Below are 17798 nucleotides of genomic sequence, written 5' to 3' on the forward strand. Positions count from 1 at the left end.
GTAAATAGCCTACTTTTTGAAAATGATACTTTCAGAAAATCTGACAAACAGTTTCTCAGATAAAGAATAGCCAATAGATTTCAGCGGAAAAAATTAAAATTCTTGACAAACATAAGAATGTACGGAAGTACACACACAAAGAAATACATAAAACAGAACGAGTTAGTAAATTCATGTATCTTGGAGAAACCATACAAGAGAATGGATAGAAAAATGGCCAATTAATATATGAGTTAGTAAAATGAAAAGAATATGTGGTTTAACCAAAATGCATCTTTATCAATACAAAATTAAAACACTGTATCACGGTCACAAGACAACGATGTTTATATGCATATGAGTGCTTAACAACGAACTGTAAGGTGGACAAAATGGGCTACTTGAATGACGGGTTATCAGAAAAATAATGGGTGCAGTACAAACTATAAATGGTTAGCTATTGACAAGTAACGAGGATATCTACTAAAATACACAGCAAAATCAGAAGTCCACCGAATAATAGAGAACAAGCATACGATATGATCCTAGATGGTCAAATGAAGATAACGTAGACAGAAATTATTATATCCTACAAAACTTAAAGGAAAGTGATAGAACTCAACTAAGTCATAGAACCAGAGGACGAGTTTTAATATTTTGGATAATTGTAGACAATGGCTAGCAGATGGATTTACACTGGCACTCTGCAAACCACTGTGGAGTGCATAGCGAAGGGTACGTCCCGATGTACCACTTATTCCAGATTCTTCCCGTAACATTCATGTATGGAGTGCAGGAAGAACTATTGTTTAAATGCCTCTTTGCGTGCTCTACTTAATCTAATCTTGTCCTCATCGTCCCTATGTGGGCGATACGTGTTGGGTTGTAATATATACTTAGTCATCACTTAAAGCTGGTTGTTGAAACTTTGTAAGTAGCTTTCTCGGCATAGTTTACGTCTATCTTCAAGAGTTTGCCAGTTCAGTTTCTTCACCACCTCTGTGACACTCTCCCATGGGCCAAATTAACCTGCGACCATTCGTCTTACCTTCTCTAGGTTCAATATACCTTGTTAGTCGTATTTGGCAAAGATCTCTCACACTCGAGCAATATTCTAGAATGGGTCGCACAAGTAATTTGTAACTTATCTTGTTGCATTTCCTGAATATTCTAGCAATGAAACGAAGTCTATCATCTGCTTTATCCACGACTAGGCCTACGTGATCGTTCTATTTCATATCCCTACAGAGTGTCACAACCAGGTTTTTATATGAATTGGCCGATTCCAATTGTGACTCACTGATATTATAGTAGAAGGATCCTACGTTTTTTTTTAAATTTTGTTGTAGAAGAAATAAAAGTTCACAATCAATGTATATTTTTCAATGCAAAAAATTGAGGATTACACAGCGAGCGAGGTATACATATTAGTAACAACTAAGAGCGACAGGAGATGAGATAAATCTACCAAGGAAGATTAGGTTAGTGTTGTTTAACGTCCCGTCGACAACGAGGTCATTAGAGACGGAGCGCTAGCTCGGGTTAGGGAAGGATGGGGAAGGAAATCGGCCGTGCCCTTTGAAAGGAACCATCCCGGCATTTGCCTGAAACGATTTAGGGAAATCACGGAAAACCTAAATCAGGATGGCTGGAGACGGGATTGAACCGTCGTCCTCCCGAATGCGAGTCCAGTGTTACCAAGGAAGAGACGTAATTAACGTCTGTAATGAAAACGAAATGAAGGCGGGCTCCCTTTCATCACGAACGTAGAAACTTGGGGTGAATTTTAATTTAAACATTGAAATTAAAAGTTTACCTCGGTGCTAACTGTAAATTGCCGGTTAAGCCCTTGCAGGGAAAACCGTGCCCAAGCGATTGTCGACGACGCGTGTGAAGTGTGCCAGAGTGATGCGCGAGATAATTGCAATACAAGCCGACATGCTGATAACTATTACGCAGCTACACATTTATTTGTTTAACGTTGTACTGCTCTTGTAGACGTCAACACTAATGCAGTTCTTGTTCCTCTTTTACATAAGTTCTTGTAATAAAATATTTCAAACAGCACTTCAAAATATACATATACATTTTTACATATAAATAATACTTTAATAGAAATTATAGTCTTCGAGGGCATCTTCAGGTGTGGCGCCGGAACGATATATTTTGGGAAATGGAACCAATACTGCGCTTGGAGTCGTGTTCCCTCTAGTAATGGTTTTCCACGCTTTTGGTAGTCTGCCTAGGACATTTTTTTAACATTACCTCTGCTATACTTATCCGGTAATCAACATATGTTTCTTTTCTCTGACTGTATATTGTTCCACAGATACTGTACATATTGAATAGAGCCATGCCTGACACCAAAATAAGTTAGGTCTGACTTCCGTTCTCACTAGTTCAAAGAAAGGCAGCACGTTGTGTATTATCGCGAAATATGGGAGAGAGTGTCACAGAAGTGATACAGGATTTGGGCTGAGAATCATTAAAAGAAAGGCGTTTTTCGTTGCGACGGAATCTTCTCACACCGACCTACATAGGGCGGAACGATCACCACGATAAAATAGGGAAATCAGAGCTCGTACGGAAAGATACAGGTGTTCATTCTTTCCGCGCGCTATACGAGATTGGAATAATAGTGAAGGTGGTTCGATGAACCCTCTGCCAGGCACTTAAATATGATTTGCAGAGTATCCATGTAGATGTAGTGTGACGTTCCCCGTATAAAACAGGCCCCGCAACGAATCTGTGACGTCACACTAGTCGCTTCAAGACCCACGAGAAAGACAGCCCGTGGCGCGTACGTCACAGCACGTGACACTAAAGGTCTTAAGATGCAAGCAGTCGTCTCCGGCGCCGAGCGAGTAGCTATTTCAGACGAGTTTAATAATTTTTAACTGCCAATTTAAATACATGCAAGCTCCCGATAGCACACGACAAAGCTAGAAACTTTAGTGGTTATTTTTTCGTTGGCATGCTGATTTCCGTGGGCCCTGCACGGAGCCAACATTTGCGAAGTGTGGTAGACAAGGCGACTAGTGTGACATGACAAGTTCGTTGTGGGGCCCGTATTTCCCGTGGGCTCCGAGTTGCCTTGTCCACCACACTTCGAGAACCGTCGGCTCCCTACAGCGCCCATGAGAAATCAGTATATTAATGAAAAGGTACCCACTAGAGGTCTTAGCATTGTCGTGCGCTTGCTATCGAGAGCTTGTATATATTTAAATGCGCAGTTAAGAATTATTAAACTAGTCTGAAATAGTAATTCGCTCCGCACCTGAGACTGCCGCGGCACTCGTAAGGCCTGTAGTGACACGTGGTGCCAACTCCCTCCAGCGACCTACCAAGGCCTCATTGCTTCCATGCTACGAAGCGCCGCCGCTGTTATCCGTGCCACAGGAGGGCATACCGAGTATTATATAGGTGTTGATAATGTCCGGGCTGATCGGTGTACTGGCTGTGCAGAGTGCGTCACAACAGAGTGCGTCTTATAATAAGCACTTACAAAATTCCTCTAGGCCATAACAGACGCATAAAAGCTAAAAAGAAACTATAAATAATGACAGTTACTTCGTCATTCTCTAATATCGCCTTTTTCATTGTTCACAGGGAGATTACATCTGGATTGAACCTGTTTCTACCAATGAGTTCGATGTCGCAATTGGGGCGCGCGTCATCTCTGCTGAAGGCCGACGTATACAAGTCAAGGACGACGATGGCAAGGTAAGGAAACTGTCTTCAACGTTTAACCAAATGGTACATCTGTATTGTCCTTGGGTTGAAGCGCCGGTCACAGTGATTCACCATTGCGTCGAACTTGCAGCTTTGTGCAGTACGATGTTGATGCCCCAGGCTGTGCCCTATTTTCCAATCCCTTTTTTGAGCAAGCCTTGTACCACAACACTTTTTCTTTAGCCACCCACATGTAGGTTTTTTTCTTTGGTTTCTTGAATCAAGGCGAGTTTGTGCTCCGTCTTAATGATCTTGACATCGGCGGTGCGTTTAATCGTAAGTTTTCATTTTTTTTTATTTAGTAATACATACGTAATGTGTTTTTGTTCCATACATGTCAGAAGCCTAGTTTCGAAAAACTAATTAGTTTACCAAAACCATTCCACGGCAGTTTTCTCTTTTGTTTATTTCCTTTTTTGCCCATCCAGTCAGTTTTCAACTGCCCTATATGCAACATCTCTTCAACAGGTCTGGGTCTTCAGTTTGAATTTATGGCATTTTCTTTTCAGTGAGTTGATTATACATTGTTGTGGTGATCTTCAGTTCGAAGACAGGTTTGATGCGGTTCTTCACACTAGTCTATTCTGCGCAAGGCTCTGCATCTCCGAATAACGACTGCAACCTGTATCTTTTTCAACCGGTTCATTGTATTCGTCCCTAGGTCTCCCTGCACAATTTTTAACCTCCCCCCCCCCCCCCCCCCCCCCCACACACACACACTTCCCACCAGCAGTAAAAATGGCAGTAAAGTTATGCTACAAATTTCTTTTCTCCCTAATTCGATTCATTATCTTCTCATAATCTACCCATGTAATCTTCAGCATTCTTCTACAGCACCACGTTTCAAAAGCTTCTCTGCTGCTTTCGTCTGAATTGCTCCTCATCCACCTTTCAATTGCATACAAGGCCACACTCCACATAAATACCTTCAGAAAAGACTTCCTGACACTTAAATTTACATCCGATGTTTACAAAATCCTCTTCTTTTCCAGAAGTGCTTTAATTCTTCCAGTCAGTCCGCATTTTATATCCTCTACTTCGTCACGATCGGCCGCTTTGCTGACCAATTAGCACTCATCATCTACTTATATTAGTGTCTCATTTCCTAATTTAATTCCCTCATCATCGCCTGTTTTAATGCAACTACGTTCCATTACCGTTGTCTTACGTTTCTAATCCATCTTATGCTGTCACCGACAGAATTACAATGTCATCGCCAAACTTAAAAGAGTTCCACCGCTTCCCTCTCATGTTCTTCGACTTTCATAATTGCAGTCTGGTATCTGTACAAGCCGTAAATATACATCTTGTCTTCTTTGTTTTTGGGCCTCTTTTTTCCGCAGTTACACATATACAGGTTGTATAGGTCTTCAGCAACTGTAAAGAAAGTCTTATAAAGACCACACGCGTTTCGCTTTATTTTAAAGCATCTTAAGTGGTTGCTGTAACAATATGGTTCTTTTGTTCTCTTACACTTTTGTTTGTTTTGGTTATTAACATTTCGCATACTTTACTTATTACTATAAACAATTCTTCTTCTTCTCGTCCTCCTCCTCCTCGTTTCCCACGGGATTTTTTTTCTTCGTCTTTTACGTGTATACGTTGTCTATTTGCAAATGCACACAGAACTTTCACTTTCACTGCATTTAACACATTTGCGCTTCTGTGCACTCTCCTCTTGTCATTTTGCATGTTTTGTTGTGCTATTGCGGGATGCGTTCGTGTTTTGTTTGTTCAGTTAGTGGCGGAGCCGTCTCCTATCGCTTTGTGAGTGTTTCTGTTTTACGTCTATAAAGAGAGAGATTAAAAAAATTAATAAAATAAAAACATTAAAAATGTAGTCTCTCTCTCTCTCTCTCTCTTCCTAATCGGAAAATATAAAAGCTCACAGAACGATAGCAGATGGCTGCACCACTATGAAAACAAACAAAATGAGAACGCATCCCGCAATAGAAAAATGACGACAGGACAATATGCAGAAGCGTAAACATGTTAAATGCAGAGCAAGTGCTGGTGCAAATGCAGATACTCAGCACATGCACGTGGAAGACGAAAAAGACTGGGGTAAACAACAAAAACCGTGAGTAACGAAAAAAATAAAAATTGTTTATTGTAATAAGTAAAGCATGCGAGCCGTTCATGATCAGAACAAGCAAAAGTGTAAGAGGAAAAGATGCTTTAAAATAAAGCGAAATCCATCTGGCCTTAATAAGACTTTCATTGCAGTTGCCAAAGATGCCAGTTCACCTATACAACTTGTAAGTTTTAAATAACATTTCGCTTCCTTTGTTTTGTCCCTGCCACCTACAGAATTCTAAAGGGCGTTGTAGCCCAGTCGACATTGTCAAAAACTTTCTGCAAATCTACAAATGCTATAAACGTAGGTCTGCCTTTCTAAGTTAACTCGTACGGTTAGTATTGCACAGCGGGTTTCTTTATTTCTCCGGAACCCGTACTAATCTTCCACGAGTTGGGCTTCTACTACTTTTCCGTTCTTCTGTACGTAATTCCTCTCAGCATTTCGCTGCCACGACTTGTTAACGAGCTAGTCCTGTAATATTCACATCTGTCTGCACCTGCCTTCTTCAGAGCTGAATTATTACAGTCGCCTTGAAGTCTGAGGGTATTTCGCCCGTCTCATACGGGGTGTTCAAAAAGTCTCTCCGCAGTCCCGTATGATTGTTAGCCGCGCGTGCCGTATGCCGCAGTGAATATACCGAAATGAAACTCAGTGAAATACAAGTTATTAATTAAAGGCTTTGAGCACTATGGGACTTAACTAAGTTATTAATTTATTGAATATTCATTTCTACTTAAAAATTTTCACATTAAATGTTGAAAGTGTCCCCCCTGTCGTTGTATACACAATTCAGTTCGTCTAATCATGTTTCCAAACACAAGCTGTAACATTTCTTCTGTAACAGAAGCAGTGAAAGTAGATATTGCAGGTTTCAGTTCATCGATGGATTTCGGACGGTTTTTATAGACAGTTGCTTTCGCTGCACCTCAGAAGAAAAATTCAGGTGGTGTTAGGTCAGGCGATCGTGGAGGCCAAAGTCCCTGTGAAATTATGCGATCACCAAAAACATCAGCGAGCAGTGACATTGAAACACGAGCTGTATGCGCGGTTGCACCATCTTGTTGAAAATAACCGTTCAGTATTTCACTTACCACAAGTTCTTCTATGAATGGGTACAGAATATCACTGCAGTATCGTTGTGCGTTTAATGTTTCGTTGAAAAACATGGGACCCACAATCCGACGTCTAAAAATTGCAATCAAAACTCCTATTTTCACAGGATGAAGTTGTTCCTCATGAATACACAATGGATTTGCAGTACTCCACATACGAGAATTTTGCGAGTTCATGTACCCGGATAAATGAAACCACGCCCCTTCAGTGAAAAACGTTCCATTAAGAATACCCCTTCCATTTTGTTGAACGAAATTTTTGAACCATTGACGATAATGCAGTCTCTTGCCATGATCAGTATTTTTCAGTTCTTGCACGACTGTCACTTTGTAGCCGCGTTGTCTCAGGCGTCTTGTCACGGTTCGCGCGACTGCCCCCGTCGGAGATTCGAGTCCTCCCTCGGGTATGAGTGTGTGTTGTCCGTAGAGTAAGTTAGTTTCAGTTTGTGTCGGATGACCTCAGCAGTTTGACCCATAGTCCTTATAAAAATTTTTGTCACTTTGTATGAGAAAAGTTCTAATTTTTTCCTTACAGCTGTGTGGGCCGTTCCGACACTAACATTTCTTGGGCGAGTTTTCTTACTGACTTATTCGTACTCATGGACAGTTTATCGGAAATATCGAGTAGTTTATCCTCAGACATAACGCTAGGACGACCACTTCTCGGTGCATCTCTCACTGAACTACTACTTCGAAATTTGTTAGGCGAATCTCGCACAGTATCGCGATGTGGGAGTGTTGTCTCCGAGAAAACTGAATTAAATGTTGGACGAACTGAAGCTGTGTATTTACCGCCAGCTTTGAACACTTGCTCGTCTAAAAACACACGTTCTTCAATGGTTAGCATTTTAACAGTGACAAAAACGAAACAAACGTTCAAAGGAACTAAACTGAAACGTTCAAGTCATCACGTAACGACACACTCCAACGATACTACTGACGCTGTCTGAGATAAACGAAACACGAAACAGTGGAATGTTGGGAGAGTGCACTTGAAGGGAAGTAACCCAGGCAGGCGAACAATCATACGGCACGCGCGGCTAACGATCATAAGGCACTGCGGAGAGATTTTTTGAACACCCCGTATATCTTCCATATCAGGTGGAATAGTATTCTCATGGCTGGGTCTCTCAAGGGTCTCGATATTCTGAGTGAATGCCATCCACTCCATGTGCAGATCATACCTAAGCTCCGTTCAATGCGACCGCCTTACGCAACCTTACTGGGAGGGCCTGTACTACCCTACGACTCGATGTCGGAGCCAACGTCTGCTGCATCAGCAACCTCCCTATCATCTATGCAATCGTTCCCACACAGATCTTTTATTGTTTGATTGTGATCCGGCGATGACCTCGAGTGAGGGTGTCCGCACGTTCCAGCATTGCAGGAATCACAGCTGTGTGCGGCCGGCCGACACGCGGGAGACTGGACAGCACTTTAATGATAGTCGCCCTGCAGCGTCTAAACATACTTCCAGCCAGGGGCAGGAAATAACGCGTGAGCGAGAAGCTCATAGCCCTACCGCGCGTGCGCTGTGGGCTATGACTGCGCTGTCTGACGCCCCTGTGTATAAAAGCTGAATTAAATCTCAACAGTGCGCCGTTTCGAGTCATGAATCGGAAGTTCTTGTTTCTCCTGTTTTAGTTTAATGGCAGCCGGTGCTGGATTCCAGGCGGCGCTAAATTGAAAACCTGCCATCCTATTGATAAGATCGTCCGCCGTACGGATATCTACGGCCTCATTAAAAACACAGTCCCAGAACGATGACACTGAGGGTAAAACTTCAGTCTTCTCATAAAACATGCGATGCCCCATGATCAAGCAATATTCCGCTAACGGTATCAGCTTTATGAAACGTCCCCTTAGAAAAATTAATGAATTGCTGTGCTGATAAACCTCTACGTTATTTGATTTTCAAACAGTGAGCAAAACTGAACGTACTCAGACATTACTCTCTTTACTTAGTCTGATCAACACTAAACTGACACACAATATTTTTAGCGCAACGCAATCTAACTTTCAAAAATCCCTACAAAAGAATGGCCCTGACTAACAATAACCTATACCTTTCATGAATCACTTACCTCACAAAAATCTTCGTTACTCGAACTACTGAACTACAGCGAACGCCAATACTGCCAGCTAAATAAAAGATTCAAACTACTGAAGGCACTAACTACTGATAGGCATAGTTAGCAAATGGAAGATATTGATAGAGAACAAACAATGTATTTACCTTAATAGTGTTCAAAAGTCATAATATATATATCAGTTCATGACATCCAGTCTTACAAATTTACTGTCTCTGATGGACACGTCCAGATCATCCGCTCTCAAAACTCCGCCATCTCACCCCCCACATCCACCACTGCTGGCGGCTCACCTCCAACTGCGCAACGCTACGCACTCAGTGTTGCCAACTCTTAAAAACCCGAGTCGCTAGATTCAATATCAAAAGTCGCTAGAAAGTCGCTAAAACTGATTTTACTAGGGGTGTACTGAAAATTTCGTACTGTGAAATGGTGCAATAGGCCAGTGGAGGGGGCGGGGGTAATAAAATATTAATAAAAATTGTCTCATACGTAATTGCTATGTTGTCTTAATTAAATGACGCATCGCTTGCAACAACATATATATAAAATGCGCTAACGTTTAATTAAACATGTTATCATAATTGAAGCTCCCGGGTTCGATTCCCGGCGGGATCAGGGATTTTCTCTGCCTCGTGATGGCTGGGTGTTGTGTGCTGTCCTTAGGTTAGTTAGGTTTAAGTAGTTCTAAGTTCTAGGGGACTAATGACCATAGATGTTAAGTCCCATAGTGCTCAGAGCCATTTGAACCATAATTGACGCAAACACATAAATTGTTGTTTCAATCACAGTAGTCAAATATACTATAAATTTACAACTATATTTGTAACAAAAGAAAGCAAGAACTCAAATTAGGTTACAAAATATATACATACCGGTATGTGAGCTATTCATCGTCGTCACTCAGAAGATCGAATAACTCTTCTGTTTCATGCTCTGACAACTGTAGTTGTAGAGGGTTGAACGTCGCCCAAAAGATGATGTTGCAGTTCGACTGGTTTTATCGCAAAAGAGCAACTTTTGTTCGTTCCAGTAAGCTCCAATACGTCTGACGGTATGTCAAAAGATGCGCAATCTTTATTTTGTTTCTTCAGCTGGTCTCTCAATATGATCAAAGCATTAATTGTCTTTAGCGATATCTGTTACTTTGTTTAGTTTTTATAATGTTCATAGAACTGAATATTCTTTCCACTTCTGCATTTGAATGCGGTAGACATAGAACAGTCATTGCTAGCAGTGAAATCAAAGAAAAAGGATTCTCCCCTGCGGCATTTTTATACTGCAAAACCTCACTCCAAAATCGAACAGTGTTAGTAGTGTTATCCCACCTAATTAAGTTGATATTATGCCATTCTTGCAGCACACCGTCTATGAAATCGCCACTAAAACCCAATTCTTTGGCTACATCCGCTACAGCACTATTCTTATTCACTTTTAGTGTTTCTTCAACATTCAGCATTGACATTTTTTTCAGGATCATAACGTTACTCGGCAGTCTTTGTTGGATTTCTTTTATGAGTTTCAGACTAAACTGAATGCATCTCTTCTTCAAATAAACTTTATTTTCTTCAGACAAACTTGACTCAGGCAATTTCTGTTCAAACATAAAGCCAAGGTTCGGATTTGCGTACATACATTCGCTTGGAACTGGTGTTGTCAACAAATCAACAGTTGGAAAAATTATGTTTAGTCCGAGTGACTGCATGAGAAATATAAGTGTATCTAGTAATTTAGTGGGGTCATTGTCTTCTCCTTCAAAAGCTTGTATTGCTATTTGTACGTCTTTTAAAGCATGTTTAAGGTAAAACATGATGATTTGAGTCGTCACAATACATCTTGTACAAAAGATCGGCAGTGTAACAATTGTCTTGAACCTGACCAAGTGAAAAATGTAGCATTATTGCTTCCCACTGCTCCAGAATTCTTCATATTGCTGGTTCAATTGAAAGCCAACGTGTTGCACAGACCTTCAAAATTTTTAGTGGCTGTTTTCCGTCTCATAAACGTTTTTATATTCCTCTTGTCTTTTGGATGAAATGGAGAACGAATTGTAGGTTTCCCGTACAAGAAACTCTGTTTCTAGGTATGGTATTCACTGAGGCGTGCGAAACTGCAAGCTGAAGAGAGTGACAAATGCAACGGATCAATACCAAATGCTTCAAACCATACTCTCTTGAGTTGTTCGAAAAGCCCATTGCTTATTCCAACCACTGCAGAAGCATTATCTGTGCCAATTCCTACCATATTGGCGATTGGAAGTTTGAGATTTTTCAAAGAATTCACAAGAACAGCAGCCAGATTTCTTGCATCTGCAGTTTCTACTACAGCGAGTTTGAGAAATGCTGATCTAATGGTTTGGTTGTTTACACTATAGTACCGTATAACGATACCTAGCATTTTAGATATTGACACGTCTGTGGATTCATCAAAGTACACTGTATTTTTGGTTACCTATATCTTCAACCGACGATTGTGTAAAATATGGAGCCAAAACTTCAGTTATAATGTTAGTGCACTTTGTACTATGTAATTGCATGTTTTTAGCGCCCTCATCACCGGAAAACACCTTCTTGCACAGTATTCCTAAATGATCTACAGCTAAAATAGAACAATGTTCAGCAATAAATAAAGAAAGGGCCCCTTCCGCTCTGCTTGCTATTCTAACTGTAGTTTTCGGAACAATTTTCACAGGTAAGGTGGTTTGTGTTTTTTTAAATCACACAATGTAGCATAAAACTCTGTTGCACATACTTGACATCTTGCCTTGGATAAGTCTTCAATGACTGGTTTCAGCCACCCATTGAATTCAGGTTCTGCTTCCCACGCATCCCGATATTTTTGAGCGTAATGCTTCTTCCTCTGCGGTAAATCCATTATGTAAGCCACCACAACATAAGTTTCACCAATTTATAATCACTGAAAATACATTAAAACTCAGGCGAACTAGAGGTCATGAAACAATCTACTCACTCGGTAACTCGATATCAGTCCTATTGTTCGTTGTTTAAAGCGTAATAATGTCTGAGATAACCCCACCGAATTGTTCTTGCGTTACCACTGTGCATGTGGTAATAATTTGACTGCGAGTTAACATTTCGAAAAATTAGAGGTTGCTGGACAGAAATGTACTTTATTATACTTAATATTACGTGTTGTTTGTCAATTCGAAAAATTAAGGGAGTTCAAAAGTGGAATTATAGATCGATACGCTAACGACGATAACAGGCTAGTGGGTAATGAATAATGAATTGTTCTATAGTCAAGATTTTCTTACTCTGTAGGCAATTCCCACATTCAGGTTTACTAAATGCTGAACAATGCTACATGATCTGCTAAGGACTTAATTTAACTTAGTAAATCTAGAACTAAGTGTAGTACCCAATCTATAGTTAAAATCTTAGTTTTGTTAATGAAAATACTCGCCCAAAATAGTTTTGATTTGTACTTCAAAAGTCGTCAGTACTCCAAAAGTCGCCAGATAAGTCGCTAAATAATTTTTGTCGCTAAAAAGTTTTTTTTTGTCGCTAAGACGAAGGCAAAAGTCGCCATTTCTACCGACAAAGTCGCTAAATTGGCAACACTGTACGCACTGTTCATATCCAACTGCCCAACACTACAATAGAATATTCCAACAATGCCAACCAGCCACAGACTGCACACAGCACAGCCAGTGATTTTCATACAGAGCGCTATGTGACGTTACTAACATAAAAACCTAAACAGCCTACTTACAGCTTTGCTCAGGCTTCTTTGGCGATGGTGTACAATACAACGTTATTGCACGATTCGACATGTCGGTAAATCAGCGGTAGCAGAGCATTACCTGAACACGGGGTATCGCATGACTAAAGATTTACCCTCAGCGTCATCATTCTGGGAATGTATTTTTCAGGTTGTACATATCCGTACGTCGGACAATCTTTTCGATATCCGTACGGCGGACAGTCTCTTCAACAGGATGCAGGTTTGCAGTTAAGCGCCGCTTGGGATCCAGCACAAGCTGTCATTAAATTAAAACAGGAGAAACAAGAACTTACGATTCACAACTCGAAGCAGCGCACTGCCAAGATTTATTTCAGCTTTTAAACACAGGAGCGTCAGGCAGCACAGTCACTGCCCACAGCGCACGCGCGGAAGGACTACGAGCTGCTTCTCGCTCAAGCGTTATTTCCTGCTCCTGGCTGGAAGTGCAGACGCCGCAGGGCGATTATCGTTAAGGTCCCCGTAAACGATCAAACGTGTTCGACAAAATCGCTCTTATCCAGCCATGGATGTGCCAAGCAAGCCGGTACACATTCAAACAATGTTTGTCAGTTTTGTTTCACTTTAAAGCAGACGCTATTCGTGTGCATGTGTATTTTTGAGAGTAGTGGGAGCGGTCACACGCAGACGAAACAGTCCTGGCATCGACTTTGTGTTTGAAGAAGAAGAAAACAGGACTTTCGTTCACGAAATGGCGTAAAATGAGAAACTTACCCATGAAAATATGCTAAAGGAAATGTTATTCTCAGAACCCGATGATTGCATCAACTTTCTTCGAATGGACAATGAAACTTTTTAAAACATATTAAGTCCCTCCTATCAGGACAAACTTGCCTTCAAGTACGCTCTTATCTAGCGCCTGATGTGTCAAACAAGCTCTTACATGTACTAAGGCCGGTATTACACTATCAAATTTCTTTGTCCAATATCTTTGTCCGATATCTTTGTCAAAGATATTTGATAGTGTAATAGGGATCTTTGACAAATGTCGTCCAATATTTCATCAAATCTAGGCCGAGGGCGTATATTTGATCAAAGAAATCGCTTGTCTTCTGTTCACTGCAATGCGATATGTTACCACGCGGAGCGCTAGCATCGCTGCAGCGTTCTGTCGTCTGTAGTGTTTTTATAACCATTGCCGGTAAATACAATTGGTGTGTGCCGACAACTACAGAATTAATAGAGATGTCTGAAGCTGATGAGGCGCTTTACAATGTGAGGCACCCTGAATACAAAAATAGATTAAGAAGATTGGAGACCTAACCTGACCTAACCTAACCTAACATAACCCTCTCCTGTAGCAAGGAATCGGAGTGTTATAATGAGCCTGTCTTCTGAAGATGTAGCAGTTCTTAAGTGACAATTGTGCTTTGTGATATGAGGACACACTTCATTGAGCAAATACAGAAATGTATGCTCATCCATTCTTAAGTAATTGATATACGACTTGACGTCTTCCACTGTAAGCTCACGTAACAAGTTTTGTTGAATGCTTTTATCGTGTCGTCGTAAAACCCACGGCTTCACCCAGATTATATTAGTTTTTCGTTCCATAGATCCATGCTGAGGAGATCCTCGTGGATGTGGAACATGTCGATTTTTTTTAAGCTAAAATAAAAATACTAATAGTATGAATAAATCCAGTACATCATTTCTTTCTATTAAAAATTTCGCCAATGGAGTAGAAGGAGTTGGCCAGTAGTAAGTCTTTCAGGCTCCTTTTAAACTGATAAACTGATCTTTATTTCTAACTAAATTTTTTATGTTTCCTGGCAAATTATTGAAGATGAGTGTTCCTGAGTAGTGGACCCCTTTTTGAACTAAAGTAAGTGCTTTTAAGTCCTTGTGCAGATCATTTTTGTTCCTGGTATTGTATGTATGAACTGAGTTGTTTGTTGGAAAAAGAGATATATTATTTACGACAAATTTTATTAAGAAGTAAATATACTGAGAGGCAGTAGTTAGCATACCCAGTTCTTTGAAGAGGTTTCTGCAAGAGGTCCGTGAATTTACTCCACAAATAATACGTATTACCCGCTTTTGGACCTTGAAAACTTTTGTTTGACTTCAAGATTTACCCCAAAATATTATCCCATATGACATTATGGAATGAAAGTATGCAAGCTTTTTCATTTTTATGTTGCCTATGTCTGCTAACACTCGAATTGCAAATACAGATTTGTTAAGGCGTTTCTGCAGTTCTGTGGTGTGCTCCTCCCAACTGAATTTATTATCAAGTTGTAATCCCAGGACTTTTAAGACTGTCAACCTCGTATGTATGGTTCCATTTTTTCCCCCCACTTCTTTTCCGCATGTGCACACAATGCAATTGGAGTACGTAGAACTGCTGCGGTTAATAACAAGTTGTCAGCCATCTTGAACTTTGACGAAAAATTTGATGACAGTGTAATTCCCCTTGTAGCGCTACGTCAAAGATCTTTGTCAAATAGATTTGACGGAATATTGGCTCACATCTTTGATCAAATCTTTGACAAAGAAATTTGATAGTGTAATACCGGCCTAAGGAAGCTTGTTAATTTAACCTTACTTTCGAAGCAGACACTGTTCGTGTATGCTGTATTTTAGCACTAGTGGGAATGGCTACAAATGCAGATAAAGCGTTTCTAACACTGCCTCTGGCACTGTGTTTAAAGAAGAAGAAAACAAGATGCACGTCCCGGGAAAGGTTTAAAATGAGAGTCATATAACTGTTAATGGAAATGTTTCACTCAGAACCTGATGATTACATCAACTTTCTGAGGATGGGCGTTGAAATGTTTAACAACTTGTTTAGCGTTACCTCATCCTCACTTCGAAAAAGAAGACACAGGTTTGCGAAAATTTATTCTCCTCTCCTTGGTCATCCAACTACAGGTCATTAAAATACCGTAACGTGGGAGCACATAGCCCGCATTGTCCATAGAGAAACCGGAGGACTTCGATGTCTTCTATTTCGTTTCAGTCCGGGTGTATGTCACCGTATGCGTAAAATATTGATTTTGTTCATAACCTCTTCATGCGTAACACAGGGCTGGTAAAGTAGTGGCACCTCTACTATTTTGGTAATTGTCAGTGTTATTTTGTTTTTATACTTAATCGTAGTTTTCATAGTAGTGGAAACTCACGAAACAGTGAAATAAATCGTAATAAAACAATATTTCACTGAACATATGCGGCGAAACGTCTACACGAACAACGTTCGCCATCTCGTCAAACTTTCCGTCAATCAAAATTTCTCGCAAACACATCAAACAGGTGTGACTTCTGAAATTTTCCCGTCGTATTTCTTCTTCTAATAATTTCCGGGTATGCAGTCGGATCCCGTCGACATTCTCCCACGATATTTCGGCCCAGAGACGTCCGGCCATCATCAGGTGAGTACACAACTACTGAAGAGCCCAGGTGCAGTCGCAGTATTTATGCCGAATCTCGCGCATGCGAAATGTACTGGCATCCTACAGCGCATGCATCAGGTGTTGACATGGGCGGCATAGCCGAGTTGTACGTGCCGCCCTCGTAGAACATCAAACAGGATCTAACCTTGACTAACATGTCAAACTGCGCCGTACACGGTCAAATGTTTGGCATGCATAGTTAAGTTTGGCAAAATGTTTGATCGCTTATGGGGACCTTTACTAGCGTCTTGCAGCAGCGACTACCACCACCTGAGCCGGCCACAGTGACCGAGCGGTTCTGGGCGCTTCAGTCCGGAACCACGCAGCTGCTACGGTCGCAGGTTCCAATCCTGCCTCGGGCATGGTTGTGTGTGATGTCCTTAGGTTAATTAGGTTTAAGTAGTTCTAAGTCTAGGGGACTGATGACCGCGGATGTCAAAGTCTCATAGTGCTTAGAGCCATTTTGAACCACCACCAGAGACATCGAACAGTTGCATCGATTGTGGGATATGCACAGTGTAGTTTAGACAAGAAGAGAATAGAAGCTTTCGAAATGTGGTGCTACAGAAGAATGCTGAAGATGAGATGGGTAGATCACATAACTAATGAGGAGGTATTGAATAGAATTGGGGAGAAGAGGAGCTTGTGGCACAACTTGACTAGAATAAGGGATCGGTTTGTAGGACATGTTCTGAGACATCGAGGGATCACCAATTTAGTATTGAGGGCAGCGTGGAGGGTAAAAATCGTAGAGGGAGACCAAGAGATGAATACACTAAGCAGATTCAGAAGGATGTAGGCTGCAGTAGGTACTGGGAGATGAAGAAGCTTGCACAGGATAGAGTAGCATGGAGAACTGCATCAAACCAGTCTGAGGACTGAAGACCACAACAACAACATGCACAGTATTATCTGACAGAAAACCCGAGAAGTGTACCTGCAGCAGATCCGTACGGAAAGCATGAAAAGTCAGGATTTAAAATCAGGGGCGGCCAAGATTGCTACTCACGGGCCGAACCTGGACGTGAGTTGCAAAGCGCTGAGCCTCGCCTCACGTTTCCTCCACCGCCAAGCCGCGCTGTCTTAGCGCGAGGTGGGGGAAGAGGGAAAACTGCGAACGCGCCGTATTTGAATAAGAGTACAATCGCACTGCAGACTAAGTGGTTTTATATTTCACATTTCTCAACAACATAGGCCACAAATAATGCAAATTTTCAGTATTATTTAATTATTTTTGGCGCCTTGAAGACATAATATAATTTTTATCTGGCACAAACTATCGGCATACGGTCAGACACATAGTTTCGCGGTCAAGTTGCACGTAATCGTGAGTTATTTAGTCTCATAATCGAAAAAATGTCTTTCACACAAATATGTCGATCGAAATACTGCAGCACTTTTGAAGCCTCGTTATTGAGACTTGGAAACTCTACCAGAGGAAAGCAGTGTCGATTTCCTGGACAGTTGTAACGTAAAAAGATTTGTCGTTAAAACTGGACCTTGCAGGTCAGTCAATTGCGTCTGCGCATGCACAAGGCCCCATTCAACTGAAACGGCAAACGGTCTAGAAAACATCTCGGAAACAAATGTACGATTTACAGTGTCCTCAAAAGCTTTACAGGACTATCCTTGTAGTTCTTTCAAGGCC

General features: G+C 41.1%; 1 protein-coding gene across 1 annotated transcript in view; it reads left to right on the forward strand.

Moving 5' to 3' along the window:
• Positions 1 to 17798, forward strand: part of LOC124595559 (myosin-VIIa) — a 132104-nt gene that overhangs the window by 12604 nt on the left and 101702 nt on the right. Inside the window, exon 2 of the mRNA XM_047134340.1 lies at positions 3589 to 3702. Coding sequence (XP_046990296.1) covers positions 3589 to 3702 — 114 coding nt within the window. The remainder of the gene's footprint in view (positions 1 to 3588; positions 3703 to 17798) is intronic.

This window comes from Schistocerca americana, chromosome 2 (assembly GCF_021461395.2).
Source record: "Schistocerca americana isolate TAMUIC-IGC-003095 chromosome 2, iqSchAmer2.1, whole genome shotgun sequence".
Taxonomy (NCBI): Eukaryota; Metazoa; Arthropoda; class Insecta; order Orthoptera; family Acrididae; genus Schistocerca; species Schistocerca americana.